At 30.4% G+C, this 14,477-nt stretch overlaps 2 protein-coding genes across 2 annotated transcripts; one reads left to right on the top strand and one right to left on the bottom strand.

Annotated features, from left to right (window-relative positions):
* The first annotated feature begins 1,584 nt into the window (after window positions 1-1,584).
* LOC134835446 (chaoptin-like) lies at window positions 1,585-2,856 on the top strand. The gene has a single exon (XM_063850325.1). It carries the CDS (start codon window positions 1,585-1,587, stop codon window positions 2,854-2,856), a length of 1,272 nt encoding a protein of 423 aa, XP_063706395.1.
* Window positions 2,857-2,873: 17 nt separating this feature from the next.
* LOC134834662 (tyramine beta-hydroxylase) lies at window positions 2,874-10,034 on the bottom strand. Its single transcript, XM_063849401.1, has 8 exons — window positions 9,797-10,034; window positions 7,902-8,122; window positions 6,878-7,167; window positions 6,417-6,808; window positions 6,196-6,362; window positions 3,912-4,094; window positions 3,651-3,838; window positions 2,874-3,253 (listed from the first exon to the last, which is right to left on the bottom strand). Exons 1-8 carry the CDS (start codon window positions 9,861-9,863, stop codon window positions 2,953-2,955), a joined length of 1,809 nt encoding a protein of 602 aa, XP_063705471.1. The 5' UTR covers window positions 9,864-10,034; the 3' UTR covers window positions 2,874-2,952.
* Between the last annotated feature and the right edge of the window lie 4,443 nt (window positions 10,035-14,477).

The raw sequence follows: 14,477 nt of genomic DNA, 5'->3' as shown, positions 1-14,477 counted from the left end.
TGACAAAAAAGGGCAAGTTCAAGTTTAACTAGCACATCACCCGATATCAGCATTTCATCGAAAAAAAAATGGCATGAGATTTTTTGATGGTTTTGTGTTATTTAGGCCTAAAGTAGTCCAAAAAACCTAAATTCAAAATTCTACAACGAACCAAACGGATTTTAGAAATTTTTTAGTGCATTTTTCATTTCTCATTTTTAAATTTAGGGTTTTTGGACTATTTTAGGCCTAAATAACACAAAACCATGAAATTTTTTTTTTCGTATGGGATTTTTCTAGTTTTTCGAATTTGGTTCATGGCACAAAATGTCAAGAATTGCGCTGTAATTTCCTTTTCCCGCAAAAGACACACTATAAGATTCAATTATCATAATTATCGAAGTTTTCATTGGGGACACGAATCTCGAGAAGAAAGCAGTGTAGGATGACTTGGGCGTTTTATTGGATGAAAGAATGACTTTTAAGGAGCATCTCAATCGAACATGCAATAGCAGTAAAACGGTGCTGGGATTCGTTAAACGAAGAGCTAAAGATTTTGACGACCCGTATATTACGAAGATGCTGTACTGTTCTCTTGTCCGCTCAATTATCGAATATGCGAGCATTATATGGAATCCCCCAACAAAACAAGACGCACAAAAGATTGAATCTATTCAAAAGCAATTTCTGCTATTCGCTCTTCGGGGACTAGGATGGTCTTCATACCACTTGCCTAACTACCATGCAAGGTTGGCCCTCATAGACTTGCCTTCTTTGGAAGATCGTAGGACACGAGCTGAAGTAATGTTCGCTTTTTATTTGCTACGTGAGAACATTAAGTGTCCTGAGCTCCGAGCCAAACTGATACGCCATCAACCGACAAGAAATTTGAGACGCGAGCGCTTTTTTGAACTGAGACACTGTGATAGTGAGTTTGCTGCATCAGAGATTTTTCATAGATGTGCTTTATCATTTAATCGATGTAGTGACGTGTACTCGAACGAAATGTCTGCTAATAATTTTAAGAAACAGTTTCTTTTTTTTTCCATAAATGGGTGGGATGTGCTGCTGCAGCCAGTGCTCCATCTCCTGCACTTCGACGCCAACCGGATCTTTTGTGCACCCACTGGGGCCTTCATTAGCTCCCTATTCTGCTTTCAAATCATCGAGACTATTGAAGAACTCGATGACCCTTTTAGGGCTAAAGAAACAGTTATTATTAGAATTAAGAAATAGACATTAAGAGAAAATCAAAAGATGGGTTTTTATGCAGGCGGTCATCTACCAATGGCTTTTTCACCCCAAATAGTATAAGACTGATACGACTTGAATTGTCGAAATAAATAAACTAAACTAAACTTTAGTTGCGAGATTCCGAGAATGTCATAATCGATTCCCTTATTACACAAAAAATCAGACATTTTTTTTAATATTTAATCTTTCCAAGATAACTTTGTTTTGCTTCATTTCATATCTCTTTGATAAAATGCCCAACTTTTTGATACGATTTCCAACTTTTCATATAAATAGGGGAACAATCGTCTCTTTTGTTCAGTTTTATCTCCACCTTTCAATCATTCCTTCGTTACCTAAATCCTTTTAAAAATGTTAAAGAACCTTTTCGTATTTCTACTCACCTTTTACTTCTGTCAAGCCTTCATCTTCTTCGAGTGCGACGAATCCAAAGGAAATGGCTTCCAACCACCAACTTGCAAAATCAGCAACATTCGCGTACGCGGCAAACCCCTCGAACGAATCGAATTTTCGCAAAAAGGTCTCATGACATCGATGGAATTCGTCAATTCTGAAGTTTGGTATTTGCCACGCGAGCTTTTCCGTCAGATGCCGATGCAATATTTGTACGCCCACGGAGTTTCGTTGCAAAAATTGCCTCCGCATACTTTTAAATACGCAACGGATTTGAAAGAATTTCACGCCAGCAACAATAAAATCCGTAAATTGCTTAAGGGAACATTTTTTGGCGCCATCAACTTACGAACTATCGATTTGTCAGACAATTGGATCGATTTTATTCACCCGCAGGCCTTTGGTGATTTGGAATTTTTGCGATTTATCAGTTTGGCGAACAATAATTTGCGAAAAGTTGATGCAACGTGGTTCGAAAGTGAACGCTTGACGCACATCAATTTGCGAAATAATTTTTTGGCTTCTGCAGAATTGGATTTTAGTGATAAGTTATCACTTACTGATTTGGATTTATCGGCGAAACAAGGAGATGGTAGCTCAATGACTGAATTGGTGATTCATTTGGATTGCATGTACATGCGGAACTTGGATGTGTCCCATAATACGGCTTTAAAACGCTTCAAAGTGACGTGCCAGAACGAAAGTGTCCTGGAAATGAATTTGCACGTAGATGACACGTCATTGGGCTTCAATACGAAGAACGCCCTTGAAGTTGACCCGAAATTAGACGTAAAAGTCCTGTCTTTGGGCAATAATTTGTACTTCAATCCGGAAGAATTAACTAATTTGAAGAACTTGAGACAATTAAATCTCGAAGGAAATTCATTTAAACTTGAAACTTTCCTCCAAAACTTGACAAATTTGGAAATTTTGAACTTACGAGCGTCAAAATTTGATGTAACTGCCATTAAATCACTGAAAAACTTGAAAAAACTTTCTTTAGCGAAGAATGACTTGAAAAAAGTTGATTTCAAATCTTTCGGTGTCATTCCAACTTTAACGGAACTCGATTTGAGCGAGAACCAATTGTCACATTTGTCGATCCCGGATCTGATGAAAGCTTTTCCAGCCTTGGAACTCTTGGATTTGAGCCAAAATCGCTTTTCCGGTGGTAATTTGGACCTCATTCAGACGGAACTTGAAGCCAATTTCGTTCTCATCAACGTCTAAAAAGGATTTTCTTCACATTAACAACAACAAAAAATGTTTATTGTCCCCTTATCGTATATGATAACAATTAATTTTCTCTTTTTTTTGTGTTTTTCTTTAATAAATGCACTCACCAAACATGTCACATGCGCCTTCCTGCAACGGTGTCGTCCATTTCTTCGGTTTCATGCATTTCGAGTTTTTGGTGACGGGCATTTGGATTTTCACTTGCGTTATGGGGGCTCCTTCCCAATTGACGCCTTCGAAACGATATCCGTCGGATTTGTTGCATTGCATGCTCAGGGGCTCTTGGATGTACATCAAGTAGAGTTCGTCGATGCGTGGCTGGGTCCACACAATTGAACGATAATTCTCGGATCGGGCGCCGTCAATTTGGATTTTTGATTGGTGTTCGATACTAAAATTTAAAAAAAATATTAACAAAAGAAAATAATTAATGAAAAATATTTTTTAAATAAAAGAAAATAATTACCTAATTAGAAAAATATTTAAAAAATATAAAAAAAAATAAATTTAAAAAAATATTTAAAAAATAAATTAATAATAAATAAATAAATAAATATAAATTATAAAAAATATTTTAAAATATTATAAAAAATATTTTAAAAAAATTAAAATATTTAGTTAAAAAAATTTAAAAAAAATTTTTTTTTCAATTTTTGATAAAATCTTTAATTTTTTTTTAAATCTAAAATTTTTTACAATTTTTTATCTTTTAATTAAAAATTTTCAACTTTTCCTCTAACAAAAAGTTCAAAATAATTTTAAATCGACCCAAAATTTAATTTTCTTACTTTTTCATGTACTTGAAATAATCGTGCAGTGTCTTCTCCGACACACTGCTCTTGCAAACCTCCAATTTTGTCGCCGGATAGTAGTGAATGTAGTTGACACACATTTCGTCTTTAATTGAAAAGCCACCTAATGTGGTATTTGAATAACCACGTGTGTCATAAAAGCAAGTTGTTACTAATGCATCTCCCTGTTTGGCGGAGGAAAAAAAAATTATGCAAATGAGATGGAAAAAGGAGAGAGAAAAAAAAATCAAGTCGTACTGGCAATACACGTGGCTTTAATCGCAGTTGTCGTATTTCTTGGTAGTGATGTGAATAGTAATCGTCCCGATTGAGCTCCCGTAGTTCACGGTCGCCGCGGAAATGGCGTGTCATGACACGAACTCCGCGCAAATGTGTGTGAAGTTGCGATCCAAAGACTACCATGCCGGATTTTGGAAGAGCCTGAAATGGGAAAGTTTGAAAAATTTATTAAAATTTTGTCTTTTTTTGCTGTTGAAAGTAAAAAATTTTGAAAAAAATTAGTTAAAAAAGATTCGATATTGAGGTTTAGGAATTTTTTACCGCATTTCGTACTTTTTTAGTACGATTTTGGATCCTCATATGATAAAATCGTACTTTTTTTTATTTGATCAAAAATCGATCAGATATCAATGGAAATCATCTTTAGAATGAATATTATTAACTTTTAGCTTTGAAACCCATCAAAATTCGTTGAAAAGTGACTTGGGAGTAAAAGTACGATTTTTGCTCCTCATATGATAAAATCGTACTTTTTTTATTTCATCAAAAATCGATCAGATATCAATGGAAATCAACTTTAGAATGAATATTTCTTACCACTTCAGTACATTCAGCGATGCAATAACCACTTAACGGAAACGCCAATTGCCCCATAGGAATCATTTTATTCGGTCATACTCGATCCAAGTTAGAATGAATATTTTTAGCTTTGAAACCCATCAAAAATTTTGAAAATTGACTTTACGATTTTTGCTCCTCATATTAAAAAATCGTACTTTTTTTTATTTCATCAAAAATCGACCAGATATCAATGGAAATCGACTTTAGAATATTTATTAACTTTTAGCTTTGAAACCCATCAAAAATTGGTTGAAAATTGACTTGAGAAAAAAAGTACGATTTTTGCTCCTCATATGATAAAATCGTACTTTTTTTTATTTCATCAAAAATCGATCAGATATCATTGGAAATCAACTTTAGAATGCATATTTATTTAATTTTAGGTTTGAAACCCATCAAAAGTTGGTTGAAAATTGACTTGAGAAAAAAAGTACGATTTTTGCTCCTCATATGATAAAATCGTATATTCGATCAGATATCAAAAATCAACTTTATCGAAACCCATCAAAAGTTGGTTGAAAATTTTTTACAATACGATTTTTGCATTGATAAAATCGTAAATCAATATCAATGGAAATCAACTTTATTTAAAACCCATCAAAATTGAATACTTTGCTCCTCATTAAATTATCATTGGAAATCAACTTTAGCTTTGAAACCCATCAAAAAAAATGACTTGTACGATTTTTGCTCCTCATATGATAAAATCGTACTTTTTTTTATTTGATCAAAAATCGATCAGATATCAATGAAAATCAACTTTAAAATGAATATTTATTAAATTTTAGCTTTGAAACCCATCAAAAATTGGTTGAAAATTGACTTGAGAAAAAAAGTACGATTTTTGCTCCTCATATGATAAAATCGTACTTTTTTTTATTTCATCAAAAATCGATCAGATATCAATTGAAATCAACTTTAGAATGAATATTTATTAACTTTTAGCTTTGAAACCCATCAAAAATTGGTTGAAAATTGACTTGAGAAAAAAAGTACGATTTTTGCTCCTCATATGATAAAATCGTACTTTTTTTTATTTGATCAAAAATCGATCAGATATCATTGGAAATCAACTTTAGAATGAATATTTATTAATTTTTAGCCTTGAAACCCATCAAAATTCGTTTGAATGATAAAATCGTACTTTTTTTATTTGATCAAAAATCGATCAGATATCAATGGAAATCAACTTTAGAATGAATATTTATTAAATTTTAGCTTTGAAACCCATCAAAAATTGGTTGAAAATTGACTTGAGAAAAAAAGTACGATTTTTGCTCCTCATATGATAAAATCGTACTTTTTTTATTTCATCAAAAATCGATCAGATATCATTGGAAATCAACTTAAAAATGAATATTTTTTAACTTTTAGCTTTGAAAACCATCCACAGTTGGTTGAAAAGTGACTTGAGAAAAAAAGTACGATTTTTGCTCCTCATATGATAAAATCGTACTTTTTTTTATTTCATCAAAAATCGATCAGATATCATTGGAAATCAACTTAAAAATGAATATTTATTAACTTTTAGCTTTGAAACCCATCAAAAATTGGTTGAAAATTGACTTGAGAAAAAAAGTACGATTTTTGCTCCTCATATGATAAAATCGTACTTTTTTTTATTTCATCAAAAATCGATCAGATATCATTGGAAATCAACTTTAGAATGAATATTTCTTACCACTTCAGTACATTCAGCGATGCAATAACCACTTAACGGAAACGCCAATTGCCCCGGAGGAATCGCCATTTTATCGGTATATTCCAATCCAAGCTCCATAATTGCCGCATCATACTTTCTTAGCTTATCCACGACATTAATTCGCATCCCGCTTGAATCAACAACGCCTGAAAATCGAAATTTTTTAATATTTTTTATTAAAATTCGCTCAAAAATTGTACCTTTATGAATGTCTGGATTATTAAAATGAACTTCCAAGCGAATGTAAGGATTAAAGTCCTTTCCTCCAATCGGAAGGCCCGTTTCTTCGGGATATGTGAAGGTACTTGCTCCCATCGCCCACAACGCCATGACTTTCGAACAAACTTTCGCCTTTTCCGGCAGCGAATCGCAATCCCCGTCATACAAGGGAATTTCCACGTCAGGTCCCGCATCGCAATGAAACACCTCCATGTGATGCACAAACTCCTCGTTCTCGATAATCGGCTCAAAACGAACAATGTGATGCTTTTTGCGGAAAATCTTATCGATTTTCTGTACTTTGCACCAGTACGTCGTGTCTTTCGCTGGGATTGTGACGGCATTTAGTACGATATCGATGTGTTTTACTTTCCTAATCATAATACGACGACGACGTGTGTGTGACAATGGAATAAATTAACGAATTTCAAATAGTACGAACCTTTCTGGTATATCGATGGCATCCGCACGTAAAAGCTGCACCATTTGCATGCCATTGTCTTTCGATGTGGTATTTGGCGTTGGGATAAAAGTCCCGCTTTCCAGGTCGAGTTCCTCTTCGCCGCGTGCCCATAACAAGTACATGGTGCCTTCGTGCATTTTTAGGTCATGCGGATCGCAGGTATCGAATTTCTTCTTGAACGCTATCGAGTTGTCGTCCATGCGAAGTAACGTGCAGTCCTGTTGGTCGTCAAAGTAGATGCTTTCGCCATCATCACTGCTGTAGGCATCCTAAAATGTGGGAGATTTTAATTAAATTTCAAGCAAGAAAGAGAATTTCACACTTCTGACTTAAGAGACTTAATTTTGAACTTAAGAAAAATTATCTGAAGAAAATTGACTTAAGCTTAAAAAAATTTTTTATAAAGTCAAATTAAGCCAAATTTTAAAAATTTATTTTTTTTTTTCGAAAATTTAGTTGAAAATTTAGAAAAATAATTGATTTTTGACTCAAACTTAAGCTTAAGTCGGCTTAAGTCAAAAAATTTTAGATTTTTTTATTCAAAAGTTCTCTCAAAAGTAAATAAATTTTTCAAATTCTTTTGGTTAAGTCTTTAATTTTGAATTAAATTTACTTTATGAACTTTAAGTTAAAAATTTTCTTATCCTTAGCCTTAAGTCAAGTGTAAAAATTTTTTGACTTAAGCTCAAACTTAAGAAAAAGTTTAAAGTCAATAATTATAAAAGAATCATATTTTAGGAAAAAATATAAATTTAAAAAAAAAAAAAAAATTTAAAAAAGTCAATCAAGTCAAAACTAAAATTATAATTTTTTTTTTTTTTGAAAAAAGTTGTTTAAAAATTTCATTTTTTTTAATTAAAAAATTTAAAAATTTTAACTTAATGATTTTTTTCTTAAGACTAAGTCAACCTTGAAGTCAACTTATTTTTGCTTAAATTTTAAATAAAACTTAAAAATATTAAATAAAAGTCAAAAATATTTCCAACCCTGCGTAAAAACTCACCACAACGGCATTAAACAAGTCATTTTGCCACTGAAAAATGCACAAGTCAGATCGTTCAAATTCCCCACGTTTCGAAAATCCCAAGGAAAACCACGTATAGTCCCCTTCAAAGGCATTCGCGATGTGAAAAAAGACTTCCTTGCTGTTCCAATCGACAAGCCAACTCAGTTTTACGTGATCGTGATCCAGGTTAATCGAATGCAAGCGATTTTGTGGTATTTCTGAAAAAGACAAAAGACAAGAATTATTAATGAAATAGGTAAAAATGAGACCGCAACGAACGATGTCTTCATTAAAAATCGACAAAACGAGGCAAAAGAACAAACAAAAATCATTTAATTTTCATTTAAAAGCTTGTTTTGCTTTTTTTTTTGCCTCGCTCGGAGTTATGTTTGCTCCTTCTGCGAATAATTTATAAACGAACAATCAGTCAGGAATTTGCCACAAACACATAAACCGAGCAAAAAGACAATGCTCGTGGTGAATGATTAGAAATATTTGTGAGAAATGGAAAGACAATGAATGTCGTCATCGGCTCCGTTGCTGTCGTTGTGAGGAAATATTTTCACGTAATGTCACCTAAGGAATTTCTTATTCGCATTTTTATTTTAATATTCTTTCAGTCTTGTTCATTGGAAATTATTCATCAGTGGTTAAAAAAAAATTATGATGGAATGTGAAAAGTGGGAGAAAATGTAGGACAATTCAAGAAAATTTCAAGTTTAGTAAGGAAAATTTTTTTCATATACGGTTCATCCTGCTTAATTTTTACAAAAATCAATATTTTTAAATTTTTATGGTTAAAAATGTTTTTAAAAAACTAACTTTATAAAACATTAAATATTTAAAGTAACATGGAACCAAAAATTGGAATTAATTTTTTTTACTTTAAAAAATCATTTTTAAAAATGTAAAATGCTTTAAAGTCGACAAAGAACAATTTGAAATTTTTTTTTCTTTTTTGCTTTTTTTTCTGTTAAGTAAGTGTGTGTTTTTTGTACATTTTTAAGCACTGGCATGATGCATTATAGTAGTCCGGGAAATCCGGAGTCGCAGACTGAGTTTTCAGAGGCTTGATTGTTCTTGCTACCTAACTTTGGCGCTACGTAAGGCAATTAGTATTGGTCAAGACCAGGGAGAGTTGAGAAAATTTTCCGATGATGTTCACTGACTTTGAACTGAACTATAAATATTATTTTATAAAATACTGACAAATAAAAATTGACTGTTTTTTTTATTTGATTTTTAAGAAAAAAACCCAAAATTTAAGAAAAAATAATAAAATAATAAAAACTGGATATTTTTTTTAAATAAAAATCAAAAAGAAAATTTTTAAAAATTAAAAAAAACAGGAAATGAAAGAAAATAAAAATTAAAATTAATTAAAAGAATTGTTAAAAAATTAAAGATAAATTAAAATTTTTTTTTTTTGTGAATTTTTGTAAAATATTGAAGAAGCTTTTTTTTGCTCCTCATATCATCCAGATTTTTTCAAATTTTTCAAAGTTGTTATTCCTGCTTTTTATCATTTATATTCATTTTTTGGCCAGTCAAACATTGTAAAATAATTAAATTTTTATGAAAAAAATATTTAAAATAAATTTAAAAAAAATAAAATCTTAAAAGTTAACTAATTTTTGATGTTTGAAAATAAATTTTATTTATCTTTAATTTTTAAATTTTTTTCTTAATTAGGTATCTTATTTATTATTTTTTTTAATTTCCTGTTTTTTTTAAATAGTTTAATTTTTTTTTAAATTTTTATTTACCTAAAGAAAATCCAGTTTTTTTTAAATTTTTTCTTAAATTTTGACTTCAAAAATTTTTTCATATCTGCTTACTTGTAAAAATTCATTTTACGAAAAAAAACCAAAATTTAAAAAAAAATTACTCACTATTTCCATCCAATAATCCATTGAGACTCAACAGCACTCCACAGTAAAATACCACTTTTGCAATCATTTTTCGTTTTTTTTCCTCAATTATTTACGTGTTTTTTGTGTGAGTTTGTATTGCGTGTGCCACAAATTAACAGCAAACTCCACTTTTCACTTAATTATTGGAACGAAAAAACAAATAAATCAATCATGTAACAATCATTAATTACTGATGCATGTAATATTGTGGGACAAATTATTTACGTTCCAACTTCCATTTTGCACTGTTTTTGTCATTTATTGGCCCACACTCATATTATTTTAACAATTTCACTATTTTTTTTTACTTTTTAATTAAATCAAACACATTAATTTTCCGCGATGAATTTTATTTTATCGAGTTGAGTTAAAATTGATTTTTCGCGTTTGATTTTTTTTTTTTGTACAAATTGAATAAAATTTAAAACGCGACTCAATTAAAAGACAATTAAAAAATAAAATTTATTTATTGAGCAAACACGAAATTTTCTTGTTTTTCCGTTTTTTTTTGTTTTTAAAAAACCGATGAAAACTTTGTCGAAAATATTGAAAAGAACAACCGCAATCGACAACAGCTTTAGGCAGATTAAAACGTTTTCCCATCCTGTTTAACTATTTATACCGTAGATATTTTGTTTTTCCGAGGATTCGTATGGCGCACGAACAATGTAGGCATCTACGAAGGATGTGGACGATGCTCTTTCTGGATGTTGGCTGTATGTCGTGCAATTTGTCGGTACAACGTCTTTTATGATGGGAAAATTTTCATAAAATCTATGGTAAAATTAATTAAATGGATTTTCGGTCCATTCAGAGTGAGTATTTTTTTAAGTAGCTTTCCCGTAAAAAATTAAAAGTTTTGGAAAAACTATTTTAAAGTGTAAAAAAGAAAGTTTTTTCCAGATAAATAAATGAAAATTATGCCCTAGAGCGGACTGGTAATTTGCTTTGACCAAGTCGTTGTAGCCGTTTTTGCACAGGAAACCCTATCATTATAAAAAAAATCTATTTCTCGCAAGCTAAAATATCCGACAGACACGCGCGAGAAATGAAAATTATGAAGTTTTGGTTCCAAACAACAAAAAGATTGTGCATTGGGGCAATTTTTTAAAATGTGAATTTGATCGAAATTAATAAATGTGCACTGGGCCAGTATTTAAGAATGTTCATAGGACAAAATTTCTGAATGCGCATTGGGGTGAAACTTGAGAATGTGCATTAGGATGATATTTGAGAATGTGCATTGGGGTGAAATCTCAAAATGTGCATTAGGGCAAAGATAAAAAATATGCTTTGGGGCAAAATTTAAGACAAAAAATTAGGATAAAATGTGATCCTAATGCACATTCTAAGATTTTGTCCCAATGCAAATTTTAAAAAGGACCCAATGCACGTTCTAAAGTTTCATCCCAATGTATATTCTCAAATTTCACCTCAATGCAAATTTAAAAAAAATGCCCTATGAACATTCTTAAATACTGGCCTAGTGCACATTTTTCAATTCCTATCAAAATCTCAATTATAAAAAAAATGCCCCAATGCACAATCTTTTTGTTGTTTGGAACCTAATCTACCTGATTTCATGTCTCGTAGATTTTTAGTTTCCGAGAGATGGATTTTTTAAAGTGTAAAAGCCATGTAAAAGTGAACTAAATTGAGAAAAACATATCGAAATTGACTTACCTTGTAATTAAAACAAGTTTCCTGTTCACCTGCAGAAAGACGAGCCATGCATAAAACTTCTGTAAATGCGGTAAACTCACATGCTAATTTAAATCTTGTTTGTTGTTGTGCTTTTAGTGTCACCAGAATCCCCGTTGGGGAGCTTGTCTCATCAATTTCTCCTGATATGATAGTCCGACGTACGAAAAATTGCTACAAAATGCACCTCCGAGGCATGACTTAATGCAATTTGAAAGTGTTACTGCCGTTACATGTCGACTTCGGGAGGGAAATAGTGCGAAAATGTCGGTTGCATGCGCTACATTTTCGTTAATAATAAATTAATATGAATGTAGATGATTGACGTGCCCGACTTCAGAGCACCTTTTGTAAACAATGTGGTTCGAGATAAGGTGTAGTACGAGATATGTTACCAAGAAATGCGAAATGAAAGGTAAACAACACATCAAAAACATTAAAGGATGTCGGTAGGAGACGTCTACTGGTTTGAGAAGTCAATGTTGGTTTATCACCTTTTGTTTTCGTGTTGTGGTCGATGTGATGTTGAATTTTTAAAGCTGTAAATAAAATCCTTAGAAGGTAAGAAAATTAAAAATTCATCAATTTTTGATATGTGATAATAAGTCCTTTAAATAGTTATTTTTATGCAGAATTTTTCGAGAATTTTACTATTGACCGATAGATGGCGCTTCTGAGTAAGTTTTTAAAAATATTTATTTTGAATTTCTGTTGGTAAAATTTAATAAAATGCAAGAAATTGAATTAATTGTTCAAAAAAAAAATAATAAAATATAAAAAAAAAAAATAAAAAAAAATTAAAAATTAAAAAATTAAAAAAAATAAAAAAAAAAAAAAAAATTAAAAATATTAAAAAAAATTAAAAATTAAAAAAAAAATAAAAATAAAAAAAAAAATAAATAAATTAAAAATAAAATAAAATAAATTATAAAAAATTATTAAAAACATTTTTAACTAATACCTATTTTTTAAAGAATTTTTTTTGTTGAAATTCAATAGATTTGTCTAACAAAAAAAAAAAATAAAAAGTGATTTAAGTTTTGTGATTTAAATTATTTTTCAGAATTTCTTTTTTAATTTTGATAAATTTTTGATTTATTTTTTTTTAGATAAGCATATTTTTCTTAAATTTTTTTTATTTTTAAAATTTATTTTTTTTTAATATTTTACTTTTTTTTATTAAACCAATTTTAAAATATTTAATTTAAATTTGAAAACCATGAGATCAACAAAATTTTTAATCAACGGTTTAAAATTTTTAAACTATACAAAAATGAACATACTAACTAAAAAAAATTAGAAATAATACATAAAAAAATCTCCCCATAGAATTTTTGCTGTAAACAAGGCATGAAGCTTCAATATTTATAGAAATTTGCAAAAATTTCACAAAATCTTAACATTTTTTAAAAGTTAAAAAAATTAACTTTAGACAAAAAGTTTGAGAAATTCTTAAATTTGATAAGTTTTCTCCAAAAAATGTTCAAAAATAATTTTAAAAAAATATTTAATTAAGAAACATTCTAAATTTTGTTCAGTTTACTTTTGAAAAATTTGATATTCTCTCCCGGGTTTTTTGAAATTTTATAAAAATTAATAAAAATAATGACGTTCAACCTTCAAAATTGACCAAAAAAGTTCGACGACATCGATTGAAAATGTAAATTTATTTCAATAATTCCTCCATCTAATTAACATTCCCTCCGTTCATCATAAAATCTTTAAAACTCCAAAACATTAAACTTTCATGAACTGTTTTCTAAACCAATCATCGTCAATATTTGATCATTTTTCATCTAAATCCTGTAAAAAAATAAATCAATAGATAAAAAAAATATAAAAAAAATTCACCAATTTGACTCTCTAAACGAAATTTAATACACAAAAACGACCCAAAAAGTAGCGAACGTGGGATTGTAAGTTTAAACAAGCAAAAAAGAAACATTTCAAATTCAATAGAAGAAAATGTTTTTTAAAAAATGAGGGAAAGAAAAATCTTACAGTCCAAAAGTAAACATTTTCCCATTGGTATTCATTGCTTTAAACATTTTTATTTATTTTCTACGTCTCTCTCTTATCTACTCAAAAATATCTTTTCTACGGTCCACCGATTATTCGATCGTCTCTAAATGGGTTGGTTTTTCTCGTCGTTTTTGCGCCTTCTTTGACTATTTCTCCTCTTAAGTGTCCTTTGACATGCCGGAGTCGAGGAAAAAAAGGTAAAACAACATTTCAAACGGAAAATCAAGTTGAAAACATTCTTAAAAGTACCATTAATTTTTCTCTTTGTGAGCGAAGAAAATCGGAAAAAATGCGATGGAAAGGGGAAAGACTTTTATTTATCGTTTATTTTGCTTTTTTCAGTCCATTTGTGAATTCCAAACATTTTTTGCTTCACTCTCAAAGGGAAATCGGAGACATTTTTGATAAATTTGTCATCGATATGTGAGCGAAATTGCATTTTTTTTGCACTCGATCAAATATTTATCGCACTTCCAGTAATTTTTTGAAAGCTTGATTTGTCAAAAATTCATCAAAGAGGATTTTTATGCACTTTTGAGTCGCGCGACAGATAAAAAATGTCATAAATTTCCGATAAAAATGCATTTCCTATCAATCACTCCGCGCTACTTATTTATTTATAATTTTTTTTTGTTCCTTTTGACGAACCCATTTTTTAATGGATTTGTTTTTTGCTCGCAACCGAAAGTGCTCCAATGGATTCCTCCGATATGCGGGACAGCGTTTGTTGCATGGATGGTTTGTAAATGCTTTCGGAGATTTTTCTGCTGATCGAAACGGGTTTTTGGATTTCGGGTTCGTGAATAATCATCGAGGAGCTCCTTTGTCGTCGTCGTCGAAACGAGTAAAAAAAGTAAATAATGCCGAGAATTATTAAAATGGAGACAAGACAAGCGAAAATTGTTCCGCAAATTCCCAATGTTTGGCTGGGAGGTGA

This window comes from Culicoides brevitarsis, chromosome 3 (genome assembly GCF_036172545.1).
Source record: "Culicoides brevitarsis isolate CSIRO-B50_1 chromosome 3, AGI_CSIRO_Cbre_v1, whole genome shotgun sequence".
NCBI classification, from domain to species: Eukaryota; Metazoa; Arthropoda; class Insecta; order Diptera; family Ceratopogonidae; genus Culicoides; species Culicoides brevitarsis.
Note: the sequence above shows the minus strand (reverse complement) of the source record. Positions and strands in the feature narration are given on the sequence as shown.